The sequence below is a fragment of the Electrophorus electricus genome, chromosome 13, assembly GCF_013358815.1.
Source record: "Electrophorus electricus isolate fEleEle1 chromosome 13, fEleEle1.pri, whole genome shotgun sequence".
Classification (NCBI taxonomy): Eukaryota; Metazoa; Chordata; class Actinopteri; order Gymnotiformes; family Gymnotidae; genus Electrophorus; species Electrophorus electricus.
This window is the reverse complement of record NC_049547.1, coordinates 17,062,634-17,090,604: the sequence shown is the minus strand read 5'-3', so window position 1 is coordinate 17,090,604 and position 27,971 is coordinate 17,062,634. Positions and strand designations below refer to the sequence as shown.

The window sequence follows — 27,971 nt, the reverse complement described above, 5'->3', positions numbered from 1 at the left end:
GTCATCGTTATCACCTCCCATCCCGCCATTTCCTCCATCCTACATAAACTCAGAGAACACCAACACGGGATCTTCTGACTGCATCCTCTGCCTCTGACTCATCACATTCACATCCCACAAACACACACACATGCATGCGCAGGACGCCAGACTCAGGAAAGGAAGAGGGACAACTGCTGTTGTCTGTGACAGGGATGTGGGTGAGAGGTGCTGTAAAGTTAAAAACAGCACGTCTGATGCTTCTAAAAGAAAATCTGGGATGCAAACTGAAGACTAGGCCCAACAGGTTTCATATCAGTTCTCGCAGCTTTAAATAAATCTGTCCCAATGCAGACATGCTCCATTTTTTTTTTTTTTTTGCTGTGTCCTCTGTCGTGTGTGATGAGATGGACACGATACATATAGAGAACAGAGCCTGGGCAGCGCAGACTCCAAATGTGAATCCACAGTATTGCCAGGAACGAGGGCTCGCACTGCCGTCTCTGATCACTGGGGGGCATTATGCCAGGGAGCGCTGTCTAGGCTTGATCCTAGGGTACAACTACACAAACCACAGGAAAAAGACAATTAGAATGACGGTTCTTTATTTTTCCAGGAAAAATTTGTAAAATGTGATGGGTATGTAACGAGGAATGTAATGAGGAATATAATGAGTTATGTCTGGATTCACAAATACCAAAATGAAGCAAAGTTTCACAAAGTTTCACCCCTCTTATTAAGAGCGCTTAGGCTCTCTTACCCCTAACAGGTTACGGGGCACGTAGCCCTCCTGGTCATTGAGCCTGGCCCACCACCACTCCGTCTCGCTGTCGTCTCTGCGCCTCAGCACCGTGAGTGCATCTCCCTCACAGAAAGAGAGCTCATCTGCACTCTGCGCATCATAATCCCAGAGGGCGTAAACCGCCCCCTTATTCATTACGCCCAGCTTCTCCTGCACACCTGAGCGGGGCAAGGGAAGAGAAGCAGAAGGTGCAGGGGCATATGATGTGTCAGGAGGTATGAAAATGTTCACATGCACATTTCCACCCAATACAAACACTGACTATTAATAACTTACAAGCCTGTACTGATTAACTGACATGTTTGCTTCACAAGGACAACAGATTGTGACGAAGCTAAAAGCTCTTTTTCATCTCTGTTTCCTGTCCCAGTATGTGCCTCACCGTAGAGGAACTGGGAGCACTGGATGTAGCCTTCTTCCATCTCCTCACACTTGTCTGCTGCCGTCTCCACGTCACTGATGGTGGTGGCAAAGATGGCCGCCCCGGACTCCACCAGCAGCTTGCAGAGGTGGACACTGTTGCAGGAGGCTGCGCAGTGTAGAGGTGTCCTGCTCGACACACACACATACACACGTGCGTGTGCACACAGACACACGCGCACACACACACGAGCACACACACATGCACAGACACACGCATGCACACACACACAGACATGGACGCATGCACACATATACACACAGACACACACAGACATATTTACTCTGGGCTCGCCTTCGATCTGCCAGTGGTTAAGTTTCTTTAGCTAAATATTAACCACACCTCATCTGTTGTTATGACACTGATGTTGTTAACTAAGACTGCTCACCCAAGCAGTGTTCGTAAAACACACTACTTATAGCTGACACATTAACAGCTTTTTAAGCAATGCTACCAAAAGCAGTGATCATGCTAGTCAAGGAGGTTAAAATGTGCCTGGTGTGATTCTCACCATCCGTCACTGTCTGCTGCATTGACATTGACTCCAAAGTCCAGCAGGAACTTTACTATGTGATGGTGACCAGCACACACGGCATTGTGGAGGGGAGTGATGCCTTCATCATTAGGAGTACTGGGGTTCTCCACCTGAGGAAATGTTCATACAGATGCAGCTGTGTCAGCTTCTGTTTTTCCTTGTTTTGAGAAATATTTTGATTTTTTGATTAACATAAAATGCACACGTACATTTACTTTTAAAGTGCTTTAAATTGACTTTCAAATCTTTAAGTTAGCAAATCTAACACTAGAACCATGGATGCCCTCAAAAGTTGTGGTTTGGGCCTTTAAACACCCAGAATTATGTAATTTAAATGTGCACCCTCATAGACACCTTACAGAAGTTAAGTACTGTTTAAAGCAAAGGTGCTTGTGGACAACTCTGATTCATCTCAATAAACTCTGATTCATCTCATTCAACTCTGATTCATCTTTACAGTGGAGGTGGTGGACCTCACAGTACCTCATATATGATCCTCTGCACCAGGTCAAACTCGCCCTCCAGGGAGGCATCCAGGAGCAGCGCCAGTGGGTTGAACTTAACCCTGAGGCTGTGACCTATCCGCTCAGAGCCAGCCTTCTTCAGGTTGGTCCGCTTCACCTGGAATTACAGAGAGACAGTTGTCAAGGTCACCACATCATACATGTTGACCCTTGTGATTAACTCCTACAACATAAGATTGTAATCTCACCAATAATGAGATCAGTATCTCACCAAGACATGTATAAATAAAGGTGACTGAAAACAGACTACAAAAATGAGATTGAGATTAAACTGTATCATCAAAGCGAGGGCGGTTAATCTAGCTGGTGGGTTGTACAGCTGGGTACACACTCACTGAGGGGCCCCTGGCAGGCTGTTCTGTGACCTCTTGCTCTGCTGGGGAACAGACCTCAGGCACTGGGCTGGGCTCTGTGTTGGTGCCTTCAGAGTCACTGTTGTGACTGTCTTGGGCGGTGTGTTTAGGGGCAGAGCCTGAGGTGTCTGGAAGTGGAGGCGCTTCCGTGGGATCGGCTGGCTGGTCTGGCCCGTCCTTGTTGGCCTCGGATGTGGGTGACGAGGAGGCAGGGTCAGGCTCTGGAACGGACGGGTCTGATGAGGAAGTGGCTGATTCCACCACAGCATTAGCTTCACCCAGGCCCGAGACGTAGCCGAGAGGGACGTCAGGCTGATAGAAGGGCATTCCAGCCACACCGCTCTCCATGCCACCAGCCAGCGTGTTGAAGCGCTGGTACAGGAGCTTCTGGATGTTGGGCCCACTCGGGCCCTCAGGCTCTGTGATGGAACTGCGCTTTTTCAAGGGCCTGGGGGCATTGGCCAGCTTCCTCCTCAGCACCTCCAGGTCAGCATCACTCTGGTAGCGCAGGGGCGAGTGGGCCACCGGGGTGAGCTTGGTCGGGCTGAGGGGGCGGGGAATGTGCTCCACACTGGGTGGGGGGAGGGGTGCGCTCTCTGGATCTGTCTCCCTGTCCGTCTCATCTCTCGTGGCCTGATGCTGGAAGGGCACTGGGGAGGGTGAGGCAGAGCTTGGCAACAGCGGCTTTCCATACACTGGAGGTAGGAAGAAGGAGGAAAAATTAATCCGTACGTACTCACTGGCACCATCAGTGTTAATCCTCTCTGCATGTTGTTGCCATAGTTACCTGCTTTAACTGTAGCTCTGGTGCTGCTACTGGGATAATTCTTGGCTACTGACTGCTGCAGATACATGTGGTAGATGGAGCTGGAGTTCATGGTGGCAGGGCCTTTCCTAGGGGAATGAGGTCGTGATCCCCGGTCAGAAATGAAGGGGCGCACGGCCACAGCCAGTGGGGGGTCAGTCCTCTCGCCCTGGGTGAAGAGGGGTGACCCGTTTGGGGGTACTGTAATTCTCTGCTGGATCTGCTGCGAGGATGAACCAGAACTAGGGGGCACTCTCTGCCGAGCCAGGGTTCCCGGGGCTGAGCGTGGCAGGGAGCTGGTGGAACAGACTTTGGAGTGGTATCCCACACTGGGGTAGGTGCCGTAGGTGGGCGGAGCCTGTTTGGACAAGCCTGTTACTGTCCCCAGCAGAGTAGTAGAGTCCTACAGGGAACACAGCCAGGTAAGTAAGGATAAAAAATAAGTTAACGTAATTCAAAAAAGTTGTATGTGTGTGGCAGTGATGTGGACTCAGAGCACAGAGCAGCATCTCACCTTTTCACCGACGGCCATCTTGCCCGGCTCATGGCTGGAGTTCTTCCAGTCTGGGGCTTTTGAAGAGGCCATGTTCTTAGCGAAAAAGACCCAGCTGGCATCGTTCGCTGTAGACACAGCGGCAAGACAGGGACTGAATAAGGCATAGAAGCATACACAAACCTACTGCTTTCCCTTTCTCCCCGGCCACTTCATCGTGGACTCTGAGAGTATGACCGCCGCATCAGGTCACAGACAGGTATTTTGGGCCTGGCTTCTACTCGGATGCGCCTCTCACAGGTTAGTGAGGCGCTACTTGGGTACCTTCCCTCAAACCTTTTCCTAATGCCTCTCAGAATCAAGGAGCGAGACACATCCGCCAGTGCCAAGCTGCACGTTGAACAGAAAAGTGAGTTGCACTGGGATTCTGACATTGCTGAAAGCATCTTTGTGCTTCAAACGGTTGAGCCGATATGTGGGGTCTCTACGCGTATGCGCTGTGGCTGTCTATGTGCTGTAGGTAGGCTTAATACAGTGATGTCATTTTCTCCGGACCAGTTAACGATTTTATCATGGAGGCCCATAAAAAATAAAGTGACATTACGGCTGCAGCGTCTTCGTCATTGAATTCCGAAACGTTTTGAACTGCAGTTAGAGCTGTTTACTTGGTATCTGAGTTACACAACAACCCCATGCTCCTTGTGTTTTTCTCTGCTGAATACAAGATTGTATAAGTGCACTTCTGCCTGTGTGAGCAAACAGCCCAACACAACCTCGAGTGCATCAGGGAAAAGGAAAGGAAGGCAAAACTTTCCTTTCTGACTCCTGTAAATTCTCCTGGTTACATATGTGTACCATCATGCAAAGTGAATGTGGTATGTTTTCCAACCTGGCACATACAGTATACTGAAGGTATATATCACAGTGTGTGCACTAACAGTGATATTGATATATTTCAGATGCTGAATAACCATACATAACCTTTTTTTCTTAGAACACTTAGAAATAGAGTGATGTTTAATTTATGAATTGCTTATTAATACACAATAAGCAGTGCTGTGTTTTGTGTTGCGCTAATTTCTGGCCTATGTAACTTCAGCAGCTGTCTTGTCAGTTCTTTTCCTGCTACCGTGGCAGAGAACTCACAGGAGACACAGCCGGAGCCCAAGTGTGACCCGGGCCCCTCTCTCGGCTCTGGCGAGGGTACCACAGGGTCCACTGTGATGTCTAAGTTTGAGACCTTCCAGGGACCTGCTGTCTTCCTTGGCCCATCGTCCTCTGTGCGCACATACCCGATCGCCACGGCCCCCGCCCCACGTGCACACAAGACAACAGGCAGGACGAGATGAGACGAGATACGGTGAGTAGAAGGAGAGGCGACATGATAGACAGAATACAAAAGAAAGAGCGTTAGAAAGGCAGGGAAAACAAAATGTTAAAAAGATGAATTCCGGCATGAAATCAGCAAGAGCGCATTTGAGCAAAGATATTGCCCAACCCTTTGGATGTAATTGATCTCTGTAGTTTTCTGTCCTAACTCGCAAAGATAGAAACTGCAATGAGAAAAGAGTGAGTCTTACTGGAATAAGACAAGGGAGGGACAGAAACTGGGAGTAAACAGAATGAGTAGTTTTACAGTCAGTGGACTAATTCTTTGTAGTGTACACTGCAGGGACCAGAGAGCCGGACCTTATCAGTGACTGACAGACTGTTAAGAACTGATAGATATCATCACCTCAGTGTAAACCAGGCACATATTAGAACTGTGGGAGGAACCTGATCTCATGTTGCCTTGTTATGTTAACTGTGGGAGCACAAGCTTTATGCATCCTTCACGTGAAATGTACATATTTGACAGGAAAGCAGTGTTACGGACCTGACCAGTGCTTGATATCTGAATTCCAGAGTGAATTCAGGAAGTGCGAAGGGCGCAAGCAGAACTGAACAGAGGGGCGGGGACTCACCTGATTTAGATCGGACATGGTTGGTTGTGGGGGAAAGTGGGTGGGGCTTGAGGGGGTCAGGGGGTAAAGTGTGGCCTCCGTCCTTCCTCGCCACCATAGGGAGCTGGATGTATGGGCACACAGCCGCGATGCGGCCAGAGCTCACCGGAGCAGGCTGGGGGGAGGGGGGACCACTCATTCGACTCAACTGTGTGGAGGAGAGGAGAGAAGAGGAGAGGAGAGGAGAAGAGAGGAGAGGAGAGGAGAGGAGAGGAGAGGAGAGGAGAGGAGAGGAGAAACCAGGTGACACAGCAGAAATCATTGTAAGCTACATTACACTTGTTTGGGCTGCAGACTGCAGAGTGAAACTTCAGACTCAGCTACACTGTTAAGTCAATTTATTTTGAACTGCCATCTGATATAGAATATAAAGCATGTCATTAGCATGATATTAAGCATGTTAAAACAAATCATTATTATGATTGTTCTGTACTGGTGTGTTATTCTGATTGTTCTGTATGGGTGTCTTTGTGTTCTAAGTGTGAGAAAAGTGGAATAGTGCCTGTTCCCCCACTATCAAAATCTAAGTTGCGAACAGCTAACAGGTAATCATGCACACAGTGTGATTGTTCCTGTGTTTGTTCAGTGTGGTGGCTCTCTGCCTGACAAACCTCAGCTTTCTTCTTGTAGAGTCGCTCTCTCAGGTCCTCGATACGTTTGTCCATCATTGTCACCTCCAGGTTGCGTTTATTCAGCAAGTCTTTGTGTTGCTGCAGCTTACTGTTCTGTTCCTGATTGAGCTTGTTCCGGATCTGAGAGTTCGAATGAACATAAGTCATAAACACACACATGCACGCATGCACACACACTTACATACCACTTGTGATGCAGTTGCATCTGTCTGTCCAACCCTGTGTTAGCAGATCTGCTCTTGGCATTCTCTTAAAAATCAGTCTCGAGTATGTTTATTAATGCAACTCCAGGCACTGTTGTGCTCTTTTATATGAGGTGTCTTCGGAGTACAAACTGAATCATAAATGAGATTCAGGCATAAACTGGTGCATAAACTAAAATAAAAAATGGAAACGTAACGTGTCATATGTTCCCTCAGGCTGCTGTGAAATCTGTTCTGTTCTGATAAAATTACGTTTTTTAAAATAGCATTTCTGTTATCTGTCTCTACAAAATAAAAGTCATCACATCAGAAAGAAATCTTATTAGTCCATGAAAGACCTGTGGCTTTGATATAAGCAAACAGAAGCGCATGAAATCAACACAAACACCTATGTACATGCTGCGGCAATAACACTTACAAAACCCACATTACAACACAGTCTTACATAGTAAATCTACATATTTTAAGTTATCCCTTGCTAATACTCTAATACTGTGTGTATGTGTGTGTGTTCACTGTACCTGCAGTTCCTGGTAAAGCTTTCGCAGTTCAAGAGCAGTGGTTCCACTCAGTGGCGCCCCCAAAGGCTGCAGGCGTCCCTGCCGTAGGTCATCCAGCTGCTGAGTGAGCTGGTCCACCTTCAGCACAGCCTTCTGTAGCTCTGCCTGCTTCTCCTGGAACAGGCTAGTCACATGCTCAATCTCTGCTGCTGCATGTACACACACACACACACACACACACACACACAGACACACGGTCCAGTTAGGCACTCAGTGTGTGTACACTGTCAGTATCACTGAGTGAATCTGTGTCATGTGTAAGAAGTGCACGCACTGAGTTCTCACTTATAACTGACGAATGAAAAGGAAATCTTTGTGTGTGTGTGTGTGTGTGTGTGTGTGTGTGTGTGTGTGTGTGTGTGTATGAAAAGGGAGTTCAGTGTCCAGTAAAATGATCTTGATGACACATGTCCACCCACACACTAAACATGTCATGTGACCGACCAACAGCAGAGCAATATGTACTAGCAGGATCGCACTGAAATTCTTGTGATCCTCCCACAAGATATGGAAGCCCAAAACCATCCCAGGCCTCTGACACACCCACAGCAGAACAGATGCTCTGTGTGTGTGCGTGTGTGTGTGTGTGTTTGTGAGCTCCATGACCAAAAATCACATGGAGGCGACAGAACCCCCACCCGGTGTGAGAGAGTTCCCAGTGCACACTGTAAACACTGCCATATCTTTGGTCACCTTACTGACGTGTACATCCTTCCAAACATCCCAGTGTCAAGCACTCAAACACATGTATGAAACTAGCCAAAGTATCTCTTGACCAGTTCAAACTTGATAGCCCACTAGCAGAATGGCATAAACCGCCACTACTCGATCAATACCACAACCCAGATGCGATGTTTGTACACTGCTTGGGTAACAGTAGGCAGCAGGGGGTCACAGGGGGGTCACATGAGGGCCGTGAGTGGGTCACAGTTGGGTCATGGGTGGGTTGTGAGTGGGTCATGGGCGGGGCTGGCCTATACGCACACAGGTTGCCGTTGATGAGTTTGCTGTAGTCCACCTGGCCCCTCATGGCGCGGATCTTCTTCAGCTTGGCCTCTTGGCTCTCCACGCGCTCCCTGAGGTGCTGTAGCTTCTCTGACTCGGATGCGGCTGGCCCCTGACGACAATCCTGCTGCTTCAGGTAGCGGAGGCGCTGCTCCTGAGACATAGGCATGGACGCAGGAGGTGTGGGGTACGAGGAGGAGGAGGAGTAGCAGAGGGAGAGCAAACATTAGACTGGGACAGGGAGAACTGGGACACAGTGTGAGAACAAGCTGTCAAAACACGCTTCATGCATACACACCCACCCACCCACACACACACACACAGCACTGGACAAACCTCAGAACGAACAGAGGACAGCTGTCGGGAGGAAAGGAACGGGAATAACACAGAGGGAGCAGCAGAAGAAGGGAGCAACACAAGCCAGACCAAACAGACGAGAAGAGTTCCAGATGCTAGTTTTCCTTCAGTTAAAGTAACTATGCATGGTGGTGCTCTTAACTCCTGAATCTGTAACCCAGCAATTGTACAGCAAATTAATCTGAAAAAAATTATTGAGCCAAATGATGGAAAGAGAGAGAGAGAGACTCAGAAAGAGGGAAGCATATGTGCTGACTATAATGGGCAGAACACAAAGTACTCTAACGCGAAAAGACAAAGTGAGGGTTACGAGTATTGACTCAACTAAATGCAGCACTGGATAAATGAAAAAATAAGGGTTTTTTGGGGGGGGGGGTTCGTTTATTTTTTTCACCAATATCACCTAATTCCTCACCACTGCAATCTGTTCAGAAAACACAAATCACACAGGCACTAATCCGCCCATATGAAAACAAACTGCTATAAGTGGAAAATGAGTTGACAACCTTCTAGAACCACACCCCTGTTGTACAATACAAATAATTACATCCAAAATATGCATAACTGAAAATAAATGCATATAAATGCATGCATTTACCTTACAAAAGGGAAAATGAAGGGATGCTGCAGTGGTTTAATCCATGCACATGTTCATTTGTACACTAAGCTGCATCAGATTTGATGTGACGGTTTTTCATCTGCATCCTTTTTTCATAAGGTACTGACTCTTTCTAAGCCTAACCCTAGTAACTAGTGTAGTTTGAGGGAGCTGAATACTGAATTAAAGCTCATATGACCTGCTCCTCCCCCCAAACACACACACACACACACATACGCACGCATACACACACACACGCACGCACACACACACACACACACACACACACACACACAATTCCATGAGCAGCCACCCTCTTCCTGGCAGCTGCAGCTCCATGCTGATCTCATTTCCTGTGTCCAAGAAGTCCCTTCCTGTTGTTGTTTGAGGGATAATGCCCTGTGTCCCTAGCAACACAAGCTCAGTCCCCTTATGCACAAACTTAAGGCCCATATCTATAACATCACACACTGACCGTGCCTCCGTATCAGCAATGACGCCAGTGTGAGCTTGTAACACGACGTCAACACCGCTGAATGAATGGGGTGACGTGAGGGGAAAGAAAACTCTGGCACTCCCAGTGTGCACTCTCTTCAAAACAAAATCCCCTTCCTCACTCCCAACACTGCTTATACTGGACAAAACTCCATTCTATTATTCATGGCAAAGAGAGTAAAGACAACATTCTGATCTAAGGCTGGTGTTTGCTGTCAACATGTGCTTGTCTGTCTGAGCTAACCCTAGCATCTTATACACATAACTAACCTGATTCTGATATGGGTCACCTGAGAAATTAGTGCTTCAGAAATCGTGTAAGTCCAGGCTGGCTCAGACAAAAACGTAAAGCTAGTGAAGTATGACAGTTTCCATTTGGAAGCGTGCAGGCGTGTGTGAGTTTGGAGAGGCAGCTGAGGGTGGAGGAGGGGGCGGGGCTTCACCTTGGCCACAAGCATCTGTTGCTGAGCTTCGATCTGCTGCTGCTGGCGCATGGCCATCTCCTGTAGCTCGGACAGCGTCAGATCAACACGAGGATTCCCTATCTGTGCGAGCATGCACGCACATGCACACATACACACGGGATGAGAGAGACAGAGTGTGTGTTATCACAGGGTGTGACTTGTTAGTATAAACCCCAGAATGCAAAAGTTGCAAAGTACTGATCATATCAGTTACAGCTTCAACTCCACCTGCCAACATCTGGATCCAATTTCAGTGCGGAATCAACTGAAGTGGAATATCCATTGATTCCAGGCACATATTTAACCATGGAGGGAAAACACCCTACAGTGCCCAATGGTTTTTTATCCTGATACCCAACATTCTTTAAAACGTTAATAAGGAAAACCAAACTTTCATAAAAAATGAAGCAAGAAAAAGCCAATTCCATGTTTGCATGGCTGTTCGAGTGCTTTCTTTCTTTAGTTAGAAAAGAACCATGATCAATGCAATTTCATGTTGAATGGAATGACTGATATGTCCCTTTTCAGATGAAAACTCCCTCAGATTTCAAATATTCAGCTTAATTCCAGCAAGTCACGGCTGCCCCTCCCTGCCCCAGCGAACCACACGACACAGGAGAGCAAAGCCACTACTGCGGTACACCTTTCATCTGTCATGTTTATTTCACGCTACTCCTGAACTACAGTGACTGTATGAGCGGAAGCAGCTGCGCAGCTGCACAGCTTTCGGTGACGGCCGATAACGGCGACCCCCGTGAAGTAGTGAACCGGCCTTGGGCCAGTGGTCATGCTGCGGAGTCTGCCTGGGAAGAGGGAACAGGAAGGCTGTGATCCTACCATGTCCTGCTATTGTGCACATGCAATGACACACACACACACATAAATATTCGTACATGCACATGTGCACATCATTTACAATCAATCACAAAAGCCAAATTTAGTGTTCCTAGTATTCCTGGTCATCTGTTGGTCCCACCAAACTGAGAGTGATGCATGCAGAATTGAACTGAGTCATGATCTCTGTCCCAATTCTTAGCGCACACTCGCCTCTTTTACAAAATGATGAATCGAGAGCCGAGGTGGCAGACTGAGTCAGGACCAAACTGGAAGGACCTGATTTCATTTAGCTGGGGAGTGCAGTCTCTCTCACAGTAGTCTTATCACTGCTGCATTATGGTTCTACAGGGCAAAACGATCTGGAATCAGTGAGTAGTTTAAAGCAGTTAAGGTGCTTTTGAACAGGTGAAAATCACTGATACATCTTGTTGATCCATAACCCAACTCTAATATTTATTGAAATTCTGTAATCCAAATCTTCATGAAGCTTTACTAAATCAATATTTCTGGTAGTCTCTATTATTGTAACAATTTCCCATCTCAATGAATATGGGCACTCCTTGCACTATTTGAAAAGGCTGTTTAAGGGGTATCCATGATGCCAGAGAAGGCAAAATGATTTGCCTCCTGAAAACAAGACACAAAGGAAATGCCTTCACTTACGGGGTTCTAAACGAGAGCATTTCCCTTCTATGAGGGGAGATCTAATTACCCAGCAGTAGCGTCAAGGTAGGCAACTGTCAATCACTGTCGAGCTTTCATACTATGAAGGCAATGGACTTCGAAGAGGGGGGTTTGAATAGATAAATAACTGCTAAGGTAAGAGGTAAGCAGACATGAGGCCAACTCCCACCTTCTTCTCCGAACACTGAGGAATGATGTAATAATCATTCGGTCATCCCCTGCTCATGCTTCATGCTTCATCTATATTAGCTGCCATTTTAAATAACTATAAATTTCCCTTTCATATTTTGCAAGAATCCATTTTTATGAGTCTTGGAGTTAACAGAATGTTTCATTTCATATGACAATTGAGAGTAGAAAGTAATAAGATGCTCCATTAAAACTTAAATTACATTTAAAAAAATTACAAAAAGTTCTGCAACAATAATAAACAAATAAATAAAATGACAGACAGACAGACAGACAGACAGACAGACAGACAGACAGACAGACAAACAGATAGATAGATAGATAGATAGATAGATAGATAGATAGATAGATAGATAGATAGATAGATAGATAGATAGATAGATAGATAGATAGATAGATAGATAGATAATTTATTAATAAGTAATGCGTCATGATAGTTCTATTACATACTGCAAAGGCTACTAGCACATGAGTTTCAACAATAATTATAACAATTATAATTATAATAATTACAATAACTCATTTTATTACATTAATTAGCCTCAGTGGATGGAAACCTGTTAACGGCACCGTACGCTGGAGTGAGGAGCATCTTTGGGCACATCATTTTCTACTTCTCAAAGGTTGGGCTGGAGCGACAATCACCTCATGTTTTGCTATGTCACAAACGGTTAAAACACCTTCTTACCACACATTTGAGTCTGCATGGTTAAAAAGCCTGAGGGAAAGTCATACTCCACTGAAGTAAACATAACAGTGGTCAATTTCTGAACTACACGCATTCACACTGTACAGGAAAATCACTGCGGGTTTGGTTACTTGGATCGAGCAGTTAGATTACCTGGTGCGAGTCCCAGGTTATTCTGCATGATCGGACCTTAATTTTGCTGCATTGTCCTTCAGCTGTGAATTCCTGTACAGCTTCGACGTGGTTCCACTCCATTTTTTTTACTCTTAGGTGAGTTATTCCCTTAAGAAATACATCGCCTATATTTTCAGTGCTTCTACTTGTCCGGAAGATGTATGTGCGACGTTGTATGGATCCGGAGGAACGCGCAATTCGTTGAACCCTCGTAAAACCATCTTGTGTAGCCACAATCAGAGACCAAAAACAGCGAATGAAGTCATGGTGCACGCTGTCAGATGACTCAGGCTGTCACATCTACTCCGCGCTTGTTACGCACAATTAAGAGTGAAATGTTGCCGTTTCATTTTTTTTAGTTCCGTTTTGTTTCAATATTTCACTAGAAAAAGTGCAAACATAATATTGCATTGTCTTGGTGAAAGAACGATTTTGTAATAAAGAGTTTGGCTACTCCACTGCGTAAGTTTTTCCCTCGGTAAGGGTTTAAGCTCAAATTTGACATGCAAGCTCTCTCTCTCTCTCTCTCTCTCTCTCTCTCTCTCTCTCTCTCTCTCTCTCTCTCTCTCTCTCTCTCTCTCTCTCTCTCTCTCTCTCTCTCTCTCTCTCTCTCTCTCTCTCTCTCTCTCTCTCTCTCTCTCTCTCTCTCTCTCTCTCTCTCTCTCTCTCTCTCTCTCTCTCTCTGCGTACAAGCGGACTGCAGGACCTGCAGATCCTCCGTCACGCTGCACCGCATACAGCTGGCCCACACTTAAAGGTAAAGCTTGATCTTTCCACGTTCGCGCCACACGCTACGCAACGCAGCATTTCATTGCTACCTAGCCTGCCCTTCCATCTTCCCTATCAACCAATATTCTAACCTGCAATTTAGGCCTTTGGAGCTTAACGCAAGCTTTTTATATAACTTACCCATCATCTAAAGTCTATAAATGGGTCGAACTCACTTCGTATTCTGACACAGAAAAAAAAAAACGTTAATGCCTGTTTATTACATAAATGCCTGCACGATTTGGCCTGGTTCTTAAATCAGGGTCAACCTTACTGCTGACATTCTATCAATCATTCTAGCATTCCCATGACAAAAAATCATGACATAAAGCGTTATGAAATTGAGGCCACTGTGAAGGCTGTCAGGAGAGTTGCTGCTTAGTGAAGGGACATGCTTTATGAGCACATTGATGCAGTTTATGACCTGAAACAGGCAGATCTATCTGACTGCTCCTATAGCTCTGTACATCCCTGGATGGGGAAAGAGAGTCAATCAGAGCCCTAATGGTGCTGCAGTAGTACACTGGCCTTGTTCCATTTTATAGTACCATTAGTGACATGTTCCCCTCCAGGTCCATCACTCATCCGTGGATCTCAACATGCCTGTGCACACAGTACAAGCTGACAGCATCTAGATCCTACTGTAAGACTGTGCCACTTTCTCTGGGGATCAGGAGAGTCTGTTTCCTGTATGTAAGGTACAGTCAGTTTGGAATGTACAACAGTATGGTGACAACATCAAAGTGCAGTGTGTATGTTTTCTCTTTAGATCCTCTTCTGTTAACAGAAAGCACAAATTACTCCTCAGATTTAAACAGAAGGAACAGACTTCTTCCCCATTACATAACAAATAACTTTATAAGGCTTAATATTTTTTCTAAAACTATCAATACCTAAACATTTGCATGCACACCCTGTTAGATTGTTTTTTATAGAGCTCTTATCTACATGGTTTGACAGTGCAAACACCATAAAAAGGCTGATCTAGTGCAGTGGGACAAGTACCATGGAGAGTGTCATGTAAGACAGGTCACAGGAGACACTGTCTAAGTGGAGCAGCGAGGTCAGTGATGCCCCTGGCAGACAAGAGGATACAGCTGCTTTGCGACTGAAATTGACAGACATCACACATGCCTGGATGTAAACACTTCAGCTCTGACAAACAGAAGATTATCACCACATATGTAACACCCTGTTCATAGAACAGTGGGCGCTCCATGATAAATAAACCTAACAAGCATTAATGCTCTGGATACATTTCCTATCCATCTGACATGTCTGAAAATGATCCCAGGACATAGATAATGAGCTGGAGAGATGTATCATGTATCCACGTACTCTCCGTGTCGGCTCTGTGACCCTGGACTGCTACAACGACTCTGATTTTGCATTTGCCCATAATAAATCTCGCTCTTCTCCGCACGTGTCCGCCTCCGAACCGCTGACCGTTACACACTGATGAGTCATGCTCTATGATACATGTTGCAGCAAAAAGAATGTTACACTACAAATGCGGGGCTAAAATGGTCAACTGCATAATCCGCTATTGTGAGCTAGTCAGTCAGCTAGGGGCGTTGAACATGCCATAGGGTATTACATGGCCTGACCAGAATCAGAGCAGGCAATAGGCCACTTGTTAACTCTCATAGTTCGAATGCAGTCTTATATGGAAGTCGCATAGTGTAGGATTATGATAATGTTAAAATATCACCACATGATACACTAAAGGAGGAATCTGTCTGTAAGAACAGCTGCATGCCATAGCACAAGGAGTGGAGCATGTCCGAGTACCCAGATCAGTGATCTGTAACATTAACAGAAGAGCTGGGAAGGGTTGGGTGGCCTGTTCCACAGCTGTTCAAGCCTCACAATGTCACAGCTCTAGAATGTGAAGCGGGTAGACTCGGATCTATGGCAGTGCATATGTCCATCTCCAGTGGATCTGGTTACTAACCACGACTTCCTACCGGAGCTGAAACACTGGTCTCAGTCGTGATACTGACGGGCGAATGGAAGAAAGGAGAGGAACAGATAAAAAAGAAAGAAAAAGAAAAACAAGTGTGAGTGTAAAGGAGGGCAGAAGAGCGAGAACAAAGGGGAGAGCAAGAAAAAAAATAAAAGCAAGAGAGTGAGAAATAGAGAAAGAAAGAAATATAGAGACTAAGTGGAATTCCTTTTCACTTTAATATCCCCAGAGATTTATAAAAAAGCTTTTCTCTACAACAGAACCTACAGGCGTGAATCAAACAGGGAAGGTACATAAGCACTTTTGATCAATTTCTCTATAATCAGACCAAACTCTCTTAGAGGACAAAATTTTGCATACCAAATTATAGAGGAGAGGTGGGTCATATGATAATATAATATCAATGTTGCAGGGATATGATAATATAATCTTGGTGTCGCAAGTCTCTTTAATAAACTGAGCAAACTGCATCTTTTCATCTGTTAAAAAAAATAGATAAATAATAGAAAAATAGAAAATAGTGTTGTCACAATGTCAATTTATTTAATGTGTTCTCCTGTACTTTCTTTTATTTAATGTTTATAAACATTAAATAAAAATGCAACCAGGCCTCGTGTATTCTGTTTTACTATTTTCTGGGTGTCATATGTCTATTCCAATGTGTTAGCAAACTTAAGAAAACCTCTACTGTGTAAATATCTTTCTTATACCATATTGATGAGCCAAATAGAGAAGTACAAAAAAATGAAACAATCAGAAACAGCCAAATGGTCTCTCATTCTAAAACCTGCAATTAGCCTCTGAATAACCTACAAAACCTCAAAATGTCAGCATATCAGGAAACACCACCAGGAACCTCCAGCCTTCCTGTTGGAGGTTCCACTAACTGTTAGCAATGCCAGTGTACTAAAACCATAATAACATTACACTGTAATTACAGTAAAGATCTCCAATTAGGATTTGATCTTATCACTCTGGAATATCACTCATCATCTTATCACATGTTTTACTACAAATATATAATAAGTGCTTATTATAAATAGGTAATAAGAACAAACATGAAAATATAAAACAAAAATTTTTTCTTTGATGGGTGAATAAGAACATCTATGCAAAAGCAGGAATTTGTCTCAACATTTCAATGCAGCTCATTTTAACAGAATCTAAAAAGGTGAAGTTTCTACATTTCTGGTGTAGAAACTTTCAAAATGAAGCTAAACCAAGGCAAATGTAGCATTCAAAAAGCAGGCATAGAAGCAAAATCACAACGATGCATGTGTGATCAGGGAGGGGAGACACAGGCTGCTTGCTCGCCTCTGTGCCATCAGAGAGATCAGCAATCACCTCCCTCCCAACAGAAATCAGCACGCACACACACACACACGCACACACACACACACACACACACACACACACGCACATACGCACACAAAAGCAGTTGCAAAACATAAAAAACACACAACCATACACCCATTTATACACAGGCATGCAGACACACGCACACACAGCATGGACAGAAATGTACTTGCTATTTAAAATTCTTTACTGGCCCTAACCCAATTTGCATCTAGACTGAGTACAGGCACACCCACCCCTGAGAGCCCTGGAAGCTTAAAGCATGCTAGCACAGCTGCATGCTGATGTAAGTCTGTGTGAACGTACCGCATTCTCGCAGGGCTTGTCCACCAGCCCTCTGCCCTTCCTGCTGGCTTGGTCTGACAGCTGTCCACCTGCAGATGACAAGATAACGTCATCCACCGCACTCCCTCATTGAAGCAAGCCAAAATAGCACGGCACAAAGCACAGCTGAATTCTAAGCAGTTTGAGTTTTATGAAGGCCTTTGATAGGGTCGTGCATAATAGAAAGGCTACCTCTCAAAACTAGGGTGTCAAAGCCTATGCCACCAGTCAACACTGCCTCTAGTGCAGCCAACAAGTAGCAGAGCCCTGGCTAAGAGGCTGGAGTCTGATCCTGTCTGTTGCAGCTGATCTACTGGAGAGCGGAGTGGCGCTGGTCAACATCAGAACTCATTACCAGGGCCTCTGTGTCTGTCCATCTTCACCAGCAAAAATTTTGTTTTCAGAAAGCATCTGTTTACCAACCTGCAGCCATTTCTCTTTCATGAAGGAAGTTTGCACCCACTCTGACTCTGCCGCCTATAAATAGGCTGAGGTTTAATTCCCTAAACCCACAGTTGCATCACTCGGTATAATCCAGCCAGAGGTTGTGGAGATAGCGGGACCTCTGTGAACTGAGAAGCGTTTGAGCGTGAGGACTACAAATTTGGCTGTTTGTGCTCATACAGTTTTGGACAGACTAGAATAGGGGTTGCTTTCAGACACTTGTGACACCTCAAGTGAAAATATTTCTGCACAGTTGACCAATCAAGTGTACAATGCAACACCAGCTGAATTCTATGCTACCCTATAGAAATAAAGGTCTACACGTACATAAAACACATGCATACATATTGCCTTTCTTAGCACCTCCTCGATCTCTAAAAGAGTTGCTCTCTCTCTCAGTGGGAGGAGCCAGTGGGAGGCTGTCAGCCTCAGAGCTGATTGACCCAACCCCTCAGGTGTAAAGCTTAGGACAGATGGGTCATCAGTGAGGAAACCAATTACACACAAAGACGATTAGTTACGTAACACCAGAACCCAGTCTGAAACTGCTGTCACACACATGTGTGTGTCATAGAAAATAGAGCCTCTATCTGATAAAACTGGAATCTAAACAGAGAGAGGTTTGGAAAAGGAATCTGGCAATTGTCTCAATTTCTCATCACAGAGTGAAGCAGAGATATAATTGGTCATCTCTGAAGGTCTCTGTCACCGGCTGGGCTCTCGAATGCGTTTGAATATTCATAAACCAGAAAGAGAAGGCTTTGACTTCACCCACTGATATTCACACCCTAGGTGTAACAATGAATCGCAGGCAGGTGCGACGGTTGTCGTGGTGCAGCAGTTGTTGAAAGGTGACTGTGAACGGCAGCATGCCTCACCCTGCTCGCTGCTCTCGGCGGCCGGGTCCTCGTGCCGCAGGTAAAACTTCACCTCCTGCCTCCGCTGACCCCATTTCTGCAGGTGCTCCAGCATCAGGTGATCTGAAGGGATCACTCTCTCTGTAAGAAAAAGGTGGCCACACAACCAGCCTCAGGCAAATGGCATGAAACCTCAACCTACTTTTAATCTTGCACCAAGGTAACCCACCCTCCTTCTGCTGAGGAAACTATATGTCTGACAAGTATATAAAAATGAGCTAAATATGGTAATTATTCATGTGGTGTCCTCCAAGAATGTTCATATTTTTAAAAGGAGTGTTTTTAATAGATGGTTATAGATATGTGAAATCTGGGGCAAGTATACTGTGACAGAGTGGTCAAGAGCAGTCTGATTGAAAAGGTGCGTCTCTCCTTCCCAAAGACAGGCTTTGCTGAACAAGCCCAGACAGGGCTGGTCGCAACAGACATGCCATATTCTGATTATATTTCTAGATTTTATAATTGTAATTATTCCAGGCAATTAGGGGTGACATTAGGCACAATTTAATGGGGTATAAAAACAATACGAAAGCCATAATGCTTAATGTTTCAACATGGATTATTAAGCAGAATTACATGAAACATTAGCACCACACAAATTCACTAAAAGTACTACATTTCCCATAATCACCCAGCATCTTTCCAAACTAAGGAGAGGCTAACACTTTCAGTCAGGGCAGTTTCAGATTTTCTGTTCACACTATGGAGCTAGCAGTAGATATTGACCTACATTAGTATTTAAAACAAGTCAACCAGAAGACAAGATAATAATAATACATACATTTTAACAGTAGCCACATATAGCCATTTAACCTACAAAAAACACACACTAGACCACTAAAGCAAAGGCATTAGCTACTTAAGATGGCAAAGACATTACATATGTAAGCAAAAGGGGGTGCTGCTAAGTAGAAAAGTAGATAAACTTGTAAAATTAAAAACATAACATGTAAACTGCTCATTTTGCAAACTTGTGTTATCTACCTAGCATGAACTGATGATGTAAAAACAAAATAACATAATTCACAAGTAGTTTTATGACAAAGGAATGATTTCACATGTCAATGTATGTCAAACTTTTAAAGTGAAATGTAAATTATTACACAAAAAAATAAGCAGGGACAGGAAGAGAAGGTAGAAGAGAAGAACAGAGAGAAAGCAGATTTCAGAAAAGTTAGAAGCAGTAAGAGAGTAAAACAGAAGGGAAAGTAGCAACAGAACAGGCAGAAGGAGCTTTTTAAATAAACATATGCAAAGCTCAGCTCCTACAACTGACTGCCAGACAAAGAGGTTGGGTTGTGCCCCTTTAATTTTGTGTGTGCGCCAGTACAACAGGTAGTCTAGAAACACCGCTGGTGATAGTCTACAAACACATATGTGATATAACATGTTTAGAAACCAGCTCCTCATTATTTTCACCAAATTTATTTGCATTTGTTGAATCATGTGAAAGCTGTGATTTATCAAATTGCACAGAATACAGAAGGTTAGAGATTGCACAGAATAAAATTGAGATTTTTTAAATGCTGGTATACATATTGCATCTTTCAATTATATCAGTGCTACACATGATAATACTACAATATTGCAGTATCAAGCAATGCATTGCACATTCTTGCAGTCCAGATTGTGCTGATTGTGAAACCTATGATTGAGAGTTGACTGGAGGAAATAACAGGCCTCAGGGGGCTATAAAAACTTACCCACGGTAGCAGAAAGAAACCGGTGACACCCTGACCCACTTACTGTTCCCCACTGTGCAGGACGGACTTGGATAAGGACCCCATTGTAATGCGGCAGACAGCACGGGTGCTCTCTGAGGGAGCTCACCCATGAACGCATCCATTCAAAGCTATTAGCAGTGTAGGAAATCCAAGCTGTACACCTTCAACTGCTTGAACTAGGAGACACCATATCCGGAGGTAACATCTTGTTCCATCTTGTTCAATTAAAGTGAATAGTAAATAAACTCCTTGACACTTATGATAATATCTATCACTTGGATCTGCTAAGCAGGTCTATAATCTATTCTACCATGAAACAGAGGTTTATTGGAGGTTCTAGTTGGTGGTTCTAATTGGTGGTTCCCAGTCATGTAGATCATGTGCTCTCTGCAGCACTAATATTACAGCCTCGGCTCATGAAGGGCTCCAACCAGATGTTTCAGATTAGTGGGGTAAGCACTATGCTGACCAAAGGGAATGATCAGGTGTGGGAGCAGGAATCCAATCAGATGTTTCAGATTGGGTGGGTAAGCAACATGCTGACCAATGGGAATGGTCAGGTTTGAGAGAAGGAACTGCTGCTCATGTTCTTACCATTACCCCGCCAGACTTCGACAACGTGGCAGCCACTCTCACTAGGCTCCTTGCACAGTTCCACCACATCCTTACACAGTGTCTCTGGTGTAATGGGCACCTCGGTCAGCACCTGCTCGTTGGCACTCAGGAACACTGGTATAATCATCTGAGAGAAGAAAAAGAAGGAATGAGTTACTGCACTTGTGTCACACAGGAGAAGTGCGTCTTAGCATCCTGTTATTTCTCAACAAGAACCGCTGCGATCTTGCATTCCATGCTGGCATCAGGATCTTATGTAATTTCATGGTGGAATTAAGTAGATCAGCTCCTAGTGGTTTCACGTACCGCTCAGAGAAGACGCCGGTAATTCCCACATTGCCACATTACTGTGACTGGTTGAAGAAAATGATTAACTTGTAGCATTGTAAGACAGAAAAAAAAACTAAATGGAGAACAGGAAAACATGACATATAACTGGAACAGGCAGTTTTCACTGCACAGATTTTATTGCTGTATCAGTCAGTATCTATCAAGAATATAAGTTACCTTAAAAACATAATTTGTGACCATATAACCTGAGGGTCCTCTTTGTAATACTCATAATTTTAAAATGTATCAATTGAAATAAATCTCTTAAAATCCATGCTCAAATATAACGAAACCTTCTTTTGTGCAGAATCTTTTTTCTTCTGTGTTTTGATCTTTCCTGCTGACCACACTGCCAAACATTTAATACAATTTGCCAAACATTTAATACACTGCCAAAGTTGTGCTTTAGGGTGCCAAGAACAGCTCCAGATGTGCCAATCTCTGACCCATAATCTTACATTTATGCAAACGTTACATAACTGAGTGAACTTCACTATGGTGGCATCTCACAAACAAGCTTTACACACACAGCTCAGGAGTGGTGGTAAACTCAGGCCAGAAGGAGAAAGCAAACCTGACAGCTCAGCAAACAAACTTAAGACATCATGCAGGAAAATTTCAAGATTTAGGAAAATATGTTTCCACTTTTGGAAAAGCTCTGTGGCTTGAAAGCTCACCCCTGAGAAATCTTTGAGGAATCCAGACATTTGGGCAGTGTGTGTGTTAAAACCACAGTCACCCAGCTCATCACTTTAGTGCACAGCTTCACTGCTTATTCCCATAAACAAGCCCAAATATCATCCTCTCCTGGTGTGTGTGTGTGTGTGTGTGTGTGTGTGTGTGTGTGTGTGTGTGTGTGTGTGTGTGTGTGTGTGTGTGTGTGTGTGTGCATGCATGTGTGTGTTTGGTCATGTGACCAATAGGAGTAACAGAATCCATAATCCATAATCCATAATCCCTGTGTGAAACACTGCGCAGAGTTCAACTGACACAGGGAGATTTAACAGAAACAGTTTAAAGCTAATAAACAAATTAATTAATACAAGCTATTAACAAGCCATCTTCATCAATGTCAAAGTCAAATTTTCAAATGGTATAACAGATCATATAGTTTACAAAATATCTTATACTTTTTAAATTTACATTTCACAGTTCTCCCTTAAATAACCTCCACACAAAATCCGTAACATTTTACAAATGCCCTTCAGACCACCTCAAACACAGGGGTCAGATGGGGTCAAATTCCCTAAAATCCCCTCTTCCAAAAATTTCCTCTCACTAGTGTCAAACAAGCCTTGCTATTTAAAGCCTCACACCAGTGCCCTAAGACCTACACATGGCCTCCCTTCAACCCAGAAGCAGTGCAGGCCTTCACCTTAACGAGCTGGGGTACAGTCTTAGCCTTCCTGTCCTCCCTCCCTGGGGTCCGTGCCGTCTTCCGCAGCCAGGGTCCCGCCTTGGATATGTTGACCAGGCCGCGGAGCACCATCCTCACAAACCGCTTCATTGGAGCCCTGGCTGGAAGGCAGCAGGAGCTGTGGAGGTGCTTGCTAGCACCAAGCGTCACTGTGGCTCTCTGGCCACTGTCACTCTGAGCATGGGAGCCTGTTTGCCTGAGAGTGTGTTAGTGTAGGCAATAGAGAGAGAGAGGGTGGGGGAGAGAGAGAGAGAGAGAGAGAGTGCTTGGGGTAAAGAGGTTGGGGGTGGTCAGGGCACGTGTGTGAGGAGTGGGAGGGGGCTAAGGTATGTAGGAGTGATTGGCATTGCAAGGCTCCCTACTAGTGATATTATCCAGGGCCAGCAGAGGTACTAGAGACAGATAAGAGGTGCCAAGTGATAATAAACAGGCACTTTACTGATAAAAAAAATAACCCAGATGCACAAACGGCAGATATGCGAACCACCAATTAATGGGCTGCTTCAACTCTCATCCTATGGAAAACCATAGCACTTAATTTATCAATTAGGGGTGTGTGTGGGGTAAACCGCAAGACAACGTGCATTTGTCACACAAGAAGAATGGTGCGTGCAGAAAATGGCAGCCTATCTCTCTCTGCTACCACGGTTTCAGGGTGTTGGTGCTACTCAGACTGCTCAGCCCACAGTGAAGTCTGCTGACTCCAACGGCAGAGGGAGACGGGTGCCAGGATGAAATGCCCCGTCAATAATAAATCTGGAAACACAGGCAGGCCTTGTCACTGTGTATCTTGCGCTCCGGCTGGAAGCAGCTCTCACTAAAAACCGCTGAATAATATCTACCGAAATATCTACTTGGTTTTAGAACCAAGTTTTTTATTAATTTTCAAACCAGCCATAGACTTTTTTCTTGGCACATTGCATGCATCATCCAACCACCGAGCTCCGTTCTTGCATCAGATCTCCTCGAAGCAAGGCAATGTGCTTTGGGGTATGTGTTCCCATAGTGCACTGCAGTACTGGGGTCATTGTGACCAGACCCCTGATTTACTGTCTTGTCTTTCTGTGTAGAACTGTCAATAGGCTGCCCATAGCAACAGACAGCACTACGGAAACACGTGTGTTTCCCCCTTTACCTCTGCACTCATGTTTTGGAGCTGGCCTAGGTTAAGTGTGCTAAGTAGCAGTAAACAATGCGCTCCATCTTCAGAGCCTTTAATGTCTCTGACAGTTTCCCTTTCTGCCAGCTGACACCTCAGCCCAGCAGGGCCAATAATGAAGGCAGAGTCTTCTTGAATTTCAGCCATTATGGTAGTTTAGGACTGGCAGAGAAGGAGTGTGGATGAGTTTATTTCCTGAAGATTTTAGTATTTGCGTCTTATTAAGTCTTCCCAGTAAATGATTATTTGATTGCAATATGAAGACAAGGGTAAAAAAAAAAAAAAAGACTTTTTAAAGTCTTTTCCTTAAGCAAATACATTCATTTGGCATTTGGGGCAAGAATCTGAAACTGAGATATGGGAGCTTTTCTCAAAGCATACTTAGAGGTACGGCCAGGGTGTTGGCATGCTGTAATAAAGCCTATGGAGAACAAAGAGAGGCCAGATAGAGCTTGAGCACAAAAACACCAAAAATGTCCTTCCCAAACAATGGGGGGACGTCAAAATATTTCATGAAGTTCAAACTCAAATTCTTACAAAACACATATGAGCTCGTTCATGTCAGAACCAAAATTCCATAACCACACTAACAGGCCAAGGGTCTCCTACGTTACACTGAAATATTGATAGCCACATCAACAGTAACCACACCAAGTTATAAATAAACCACACCAACAAGTCATAAATAAACCACACCAACAGGCCAACGGTCTTGTACGTTACATGTAAACTAAACGTTGGTACTGTGAAGAATCACTGCAACACATATGATTCTCTGTAAAGAATCACTGAATTATATGATAAACACAGGATTCACTGTAAATAATTACTGCATGATACAAATTCACATGATTCTCTGTAAAGATTCATTACATGATACAACAACACACACATGAATCCGTAAAGAATCACTGCACGATAGAACAAAACACATTGAATCAAAACAAACATTGAATCAAAAAAAGACCAGTCTTTAACCATATAACACATGGGCTTCATAAGTATTTTCTAATACTGTAAGACATATTGCATTATGATACATTTGCCCATAACTAGCATATCTATCAGAGAGCACCTTGACACAAATGACACCGCGAACCCTGGCATTTTCAATTCCTTTTCATGGAAAGAAAAGAAGTTTGTTTAGAACATTCACCTTTGCTTCCATTTTTAGAAAAACATTCAACCTCTCAGTTTTACCTGAAGTTGCATTTGCATTTTAAATTGTAAGCGTCAAACAAATAACTGAAATACTTTAGGCCTCGTTTCTTGTTCATTTACTAACAAGTTTTGCATTAAACAATTTTTGCATTAAACAATTCAATATGCAGTTACATACATAAGTGTATTGTTAGACTCTTTGAACACTAGGTACAAATCAGGTGCAAGTCTGACAGATCCCAGTGAACATGCTTTAAAATCGGTACCATTTGTCACAATGGAAAAGTGGCAGGTTCCAATGTAACATGTTAACACTTAGCAAACAAAAGCTTTCACATACAAACACCGATCCATTGTACAACCAAAAAGCAGTTGCCCAAGGAGGTGGGATAGTTTTAAAGCTTGTTATTTTATTTTGAGAAGGGAATTCCATATGAATAATGTATTTACCATGTCTGCAGTGGAGCAAATTTAATATTGATTTATTTTACTTTCTTAATGCAATTTTTAAAACACAATACATTTTGTAATTAAATAGGAACACACTCCACTTACAGAAGATCCAATTCACAGTACGTCAGAAATAACACCTTTGTTCATCTACCTTGTGCCAACCTAATTGAGCTGCAATCCACTGGGAATAGGACTCTTGTTCATTTCTATCTGATGAAAGAACAGATTAGAGGAGATATTGTTGGAACTTTACACAGATCAGTGGAGATGTTGCTAGACTCAGAAGCTTTCTCATTTAATATTATAAGTGAATGGGCTCAAAGTGTTTTTATAATCCATCTTCTTTTTGAATGTCTCTGTCAGAAAGACAACAGCAGAGATGACATATTGCAGAAAAACTAAATTTTTAAAGCAAGTGTTTGAAAGGTGCAGCAATGTGTAAATTCTTAGGAAACCAGTTCTAAATGCAGTAACCTATTATGTCATTTACAGCAATGATTAACCCATCCCACCTCTCAGACTCGAAAGCAGACATCAATATGACAAATGAGAAAGAATGGAACCAGCATTGTAAAACAGGACATGCAACTTTGTGAAAATAACCATCTTTTGTCTGATTTCCACTCTGAGTTTGTACAGTTCTTGTCATGGGCTGCAGTGAAGGAAGTGTGAAGTGTGAGACAAAACTTAGGCTGGGTGGAGTAACTAACAACACCGGGTTAACTTCTTTCAAGTAAAAAAAAAAAAAAAAAAAAAAAGCAGTATATTGGGAGAGTTCTGATCTGCTTATGGAATACTCTAAAGAATCAAGTAGGACTTGAAGAAGACCTGCCATATAGCCTGTGTGCTACAGTTAAATTGCCAGCACATCTTCCAGATGCTCAAAAGGCTGCTATCTTATAAATTCATGATTAATTATTGAAATGTCTGTTTTGAGTCTAAAAAAAGATGCATAAAGAAATTCCCAACAATCCAGAGTTCTATCACACAGCAGTCTGTGCTATCGTCTAACTGAGGAACGTCTGTGCATGTAATAAATCCAAATAGCTTTTCAGCAAAAAAAAAGAAAACACGACAACAGCTTTTTTGTTGTTGAAATAAATGACAAAATTCAAATACAACACAACTTTAGTAATGCCATTACATATCTTAATTTTGCTGCAACTGTATCAAACGCTGCATTTTAAAAAGGTTCTCTATTTTACCCCAGTATGCCAGTATAGGTTTTAATAGTTATGGGCTAATAAGGCACATGTGAGGTGCTACATGAAACTCATTGAAGAGAGTTGCATAAATGTGGACAAAAAAAAGTTTCACATACCCTTCATTTTGCCTTTAAGTACCTGACAGCACTCAGTATTAGAAATGTGGGAAAAGGCAGGAGAACTAGAAAGGAACAAATCTCTCTAACAGCACTGCATTTCCTTCCTCTGAAAGTAAAAATAGTCACTGAAAGTGGGAAGTATCTATAACTACAGCTGTGTAATTTTCGACACTCTTATTTTTATTTTTCCTCCAACTTTGCATAACTAACCTAATTATTAGTAGCCTGTTGGTAGGTTAGGCCTGCACGTGAATCAAGTAGGCAATATTAAACACAATAAAAAGGAAAAAGAACAACTCCAGTTTCCTCTTTCCTGGAAACAGGCTGAGAAAGAGCAGACTTAACAGCTAAGATTTTCCTAACTCTTAAGATCACTCTGTTTGTCTCATGTTCCGCAAATATAGTTTTAATAATTTGCATTCTAACATAAATGTTATTTTAAAAAATCTCTCAGAAAACCTACAAGCAAACGAATTCCTGTTATTTTATTTATCGCTATTATAACGTATTGTTTTTCCGAACCTCTCGTCTCATTCTACAGATTGAAGGTGACCTTACAGAGCGGTTGTTTACCGCCTATTTAACCAAAATCCAAAACGTCTAAAATTTAAATTAATTACGCTGTGACACGATAACGGAATGTGAACTCCAGTCCGTCCCAAAACACTCATAATTATTCATAATCACGGAACGGAAACGCAACTTTATAAATGGGACCAAGCAAACACGAACAGTCTGAACTTACGCTAGAGTCTAAACTGTCTTTCTCGTCTCAAATCTGGCAGTTAAGAACCAAGCGTGAGTAACATAATGTACACTGCAACAAACTTACCGGCATCATGTTTGCCAAAGTGTCAAGCAGGACAATTCAAAGGCTTCCAGTCCGGTTTTCGAAGACTTGGGCGGTAGACAGATAGGTTGTTAGGTTGATTTTAAAAATCCGATATTTAATATTATTATTATTATTATTATTATTTACTTCGCGCGTGATTTTTATTCATTGATTTAGTCTTGCGGATGTGGTAGGACACTTCGACTCAGTAAAAAACACAGACCCGAAGTGGGTCATACACGTCAGAACATCGCCCAATCCAGATGCGAGGTCATTTGCGCAGATTTTAACAGCGGCAACAGCCTCCTCGTGCTGTGCAGAGAAATAACGTCTAATGAATTGCACCGTCCTGTGGTCAAGATAGGAAACCACTATCAGTA

General features: G+C 43.5%; 1 protein-coding gene across 7 annotated transcripts; it reads right to left on the bottom strand.

Annotated features, from left to right (window-relative positions):
• Window positions 1-13: 13 nt before the first annotated feature.
• On the bottom strand, window positions 14-27,806 carry ppp1r13ba (protein phosphatase 1, regulatory subunit 13Ba). Of its 7 annotated transcripts, none has more exons than XM_026999873.2 (19): window positions 27,592-27,806; window positions 20,895-21,042; window positions 18,538-18,657; window positions 17,198-17,265; window positions 10,209-10,310; window positions 8,652-8,672; window positions 8,295-8,469; window positions 7,272-7,459; window positions 6,527-6,667; window positions 5,877-6,063; window positions 5,059-5,190; window positions 3,934-4,040; window positions 3,402-3,822; window positions 2,597-3,309; window positions 2,221-2,358; window positions 1,714-1,847; window positions 1,164-1,330; window positions 740-939; window positions 14-541 (listed from the first exon to the last, which is right to left on the bottom strand). In XM_026999873.2, exons 1-19 carry the CDS (start codon window positions 27,598-27,600, stop codon window positions 500-502), a joined length of 3,213 nt encoding a protein of 1,070 aa, XP_026855674.2. In that variant the 5' UTR covers window positions 27,601-27,806; the 3' UTR covers window positions 14-499. The 7 variants fall into 7 exon arrangements, with proteins under 7 accessions (XP_026855674.2, XP_026855671.2, XP_026855670.2 ...); XM_026999870.2 differs by lacking the exon at window positions 27,592-27,806 and adding an exon at window positions 22,621-22,867 and having other exon boundaries at window positions 7,272-7,456; XM_026999869.2 differs by lacking the exon at window positions 27,592-27,806 and adding an exon at window positions 22,621-22,866.
• Window positions 27,807-27,971: the final 165 nt, after the last annotated feature.

Coding starts and splice junctions, on each gene's coding strand:
- ppp1r13ba (XM_026999869.2), bottom strand. CDS start 22,752: ATGAAGCGGTTTGTGAGGATGGTGCTCCGCGGCCTGGTCAACATATCC. Junction 6,668..7,271: donor AGCTTTACCAGGAACTGCAG/GTACAGTGAACA, acceptor TCGAACTCTCAG/ATCCGGAACAAGCTCAATCA. Junction 2,359..2,596: donor AGCCTGCCAGGGGCCCCTCA/GTGAGTGTGTAC, acceptor CTGTAATTCCAG/GTGAAGCGGACCAACCTGAA.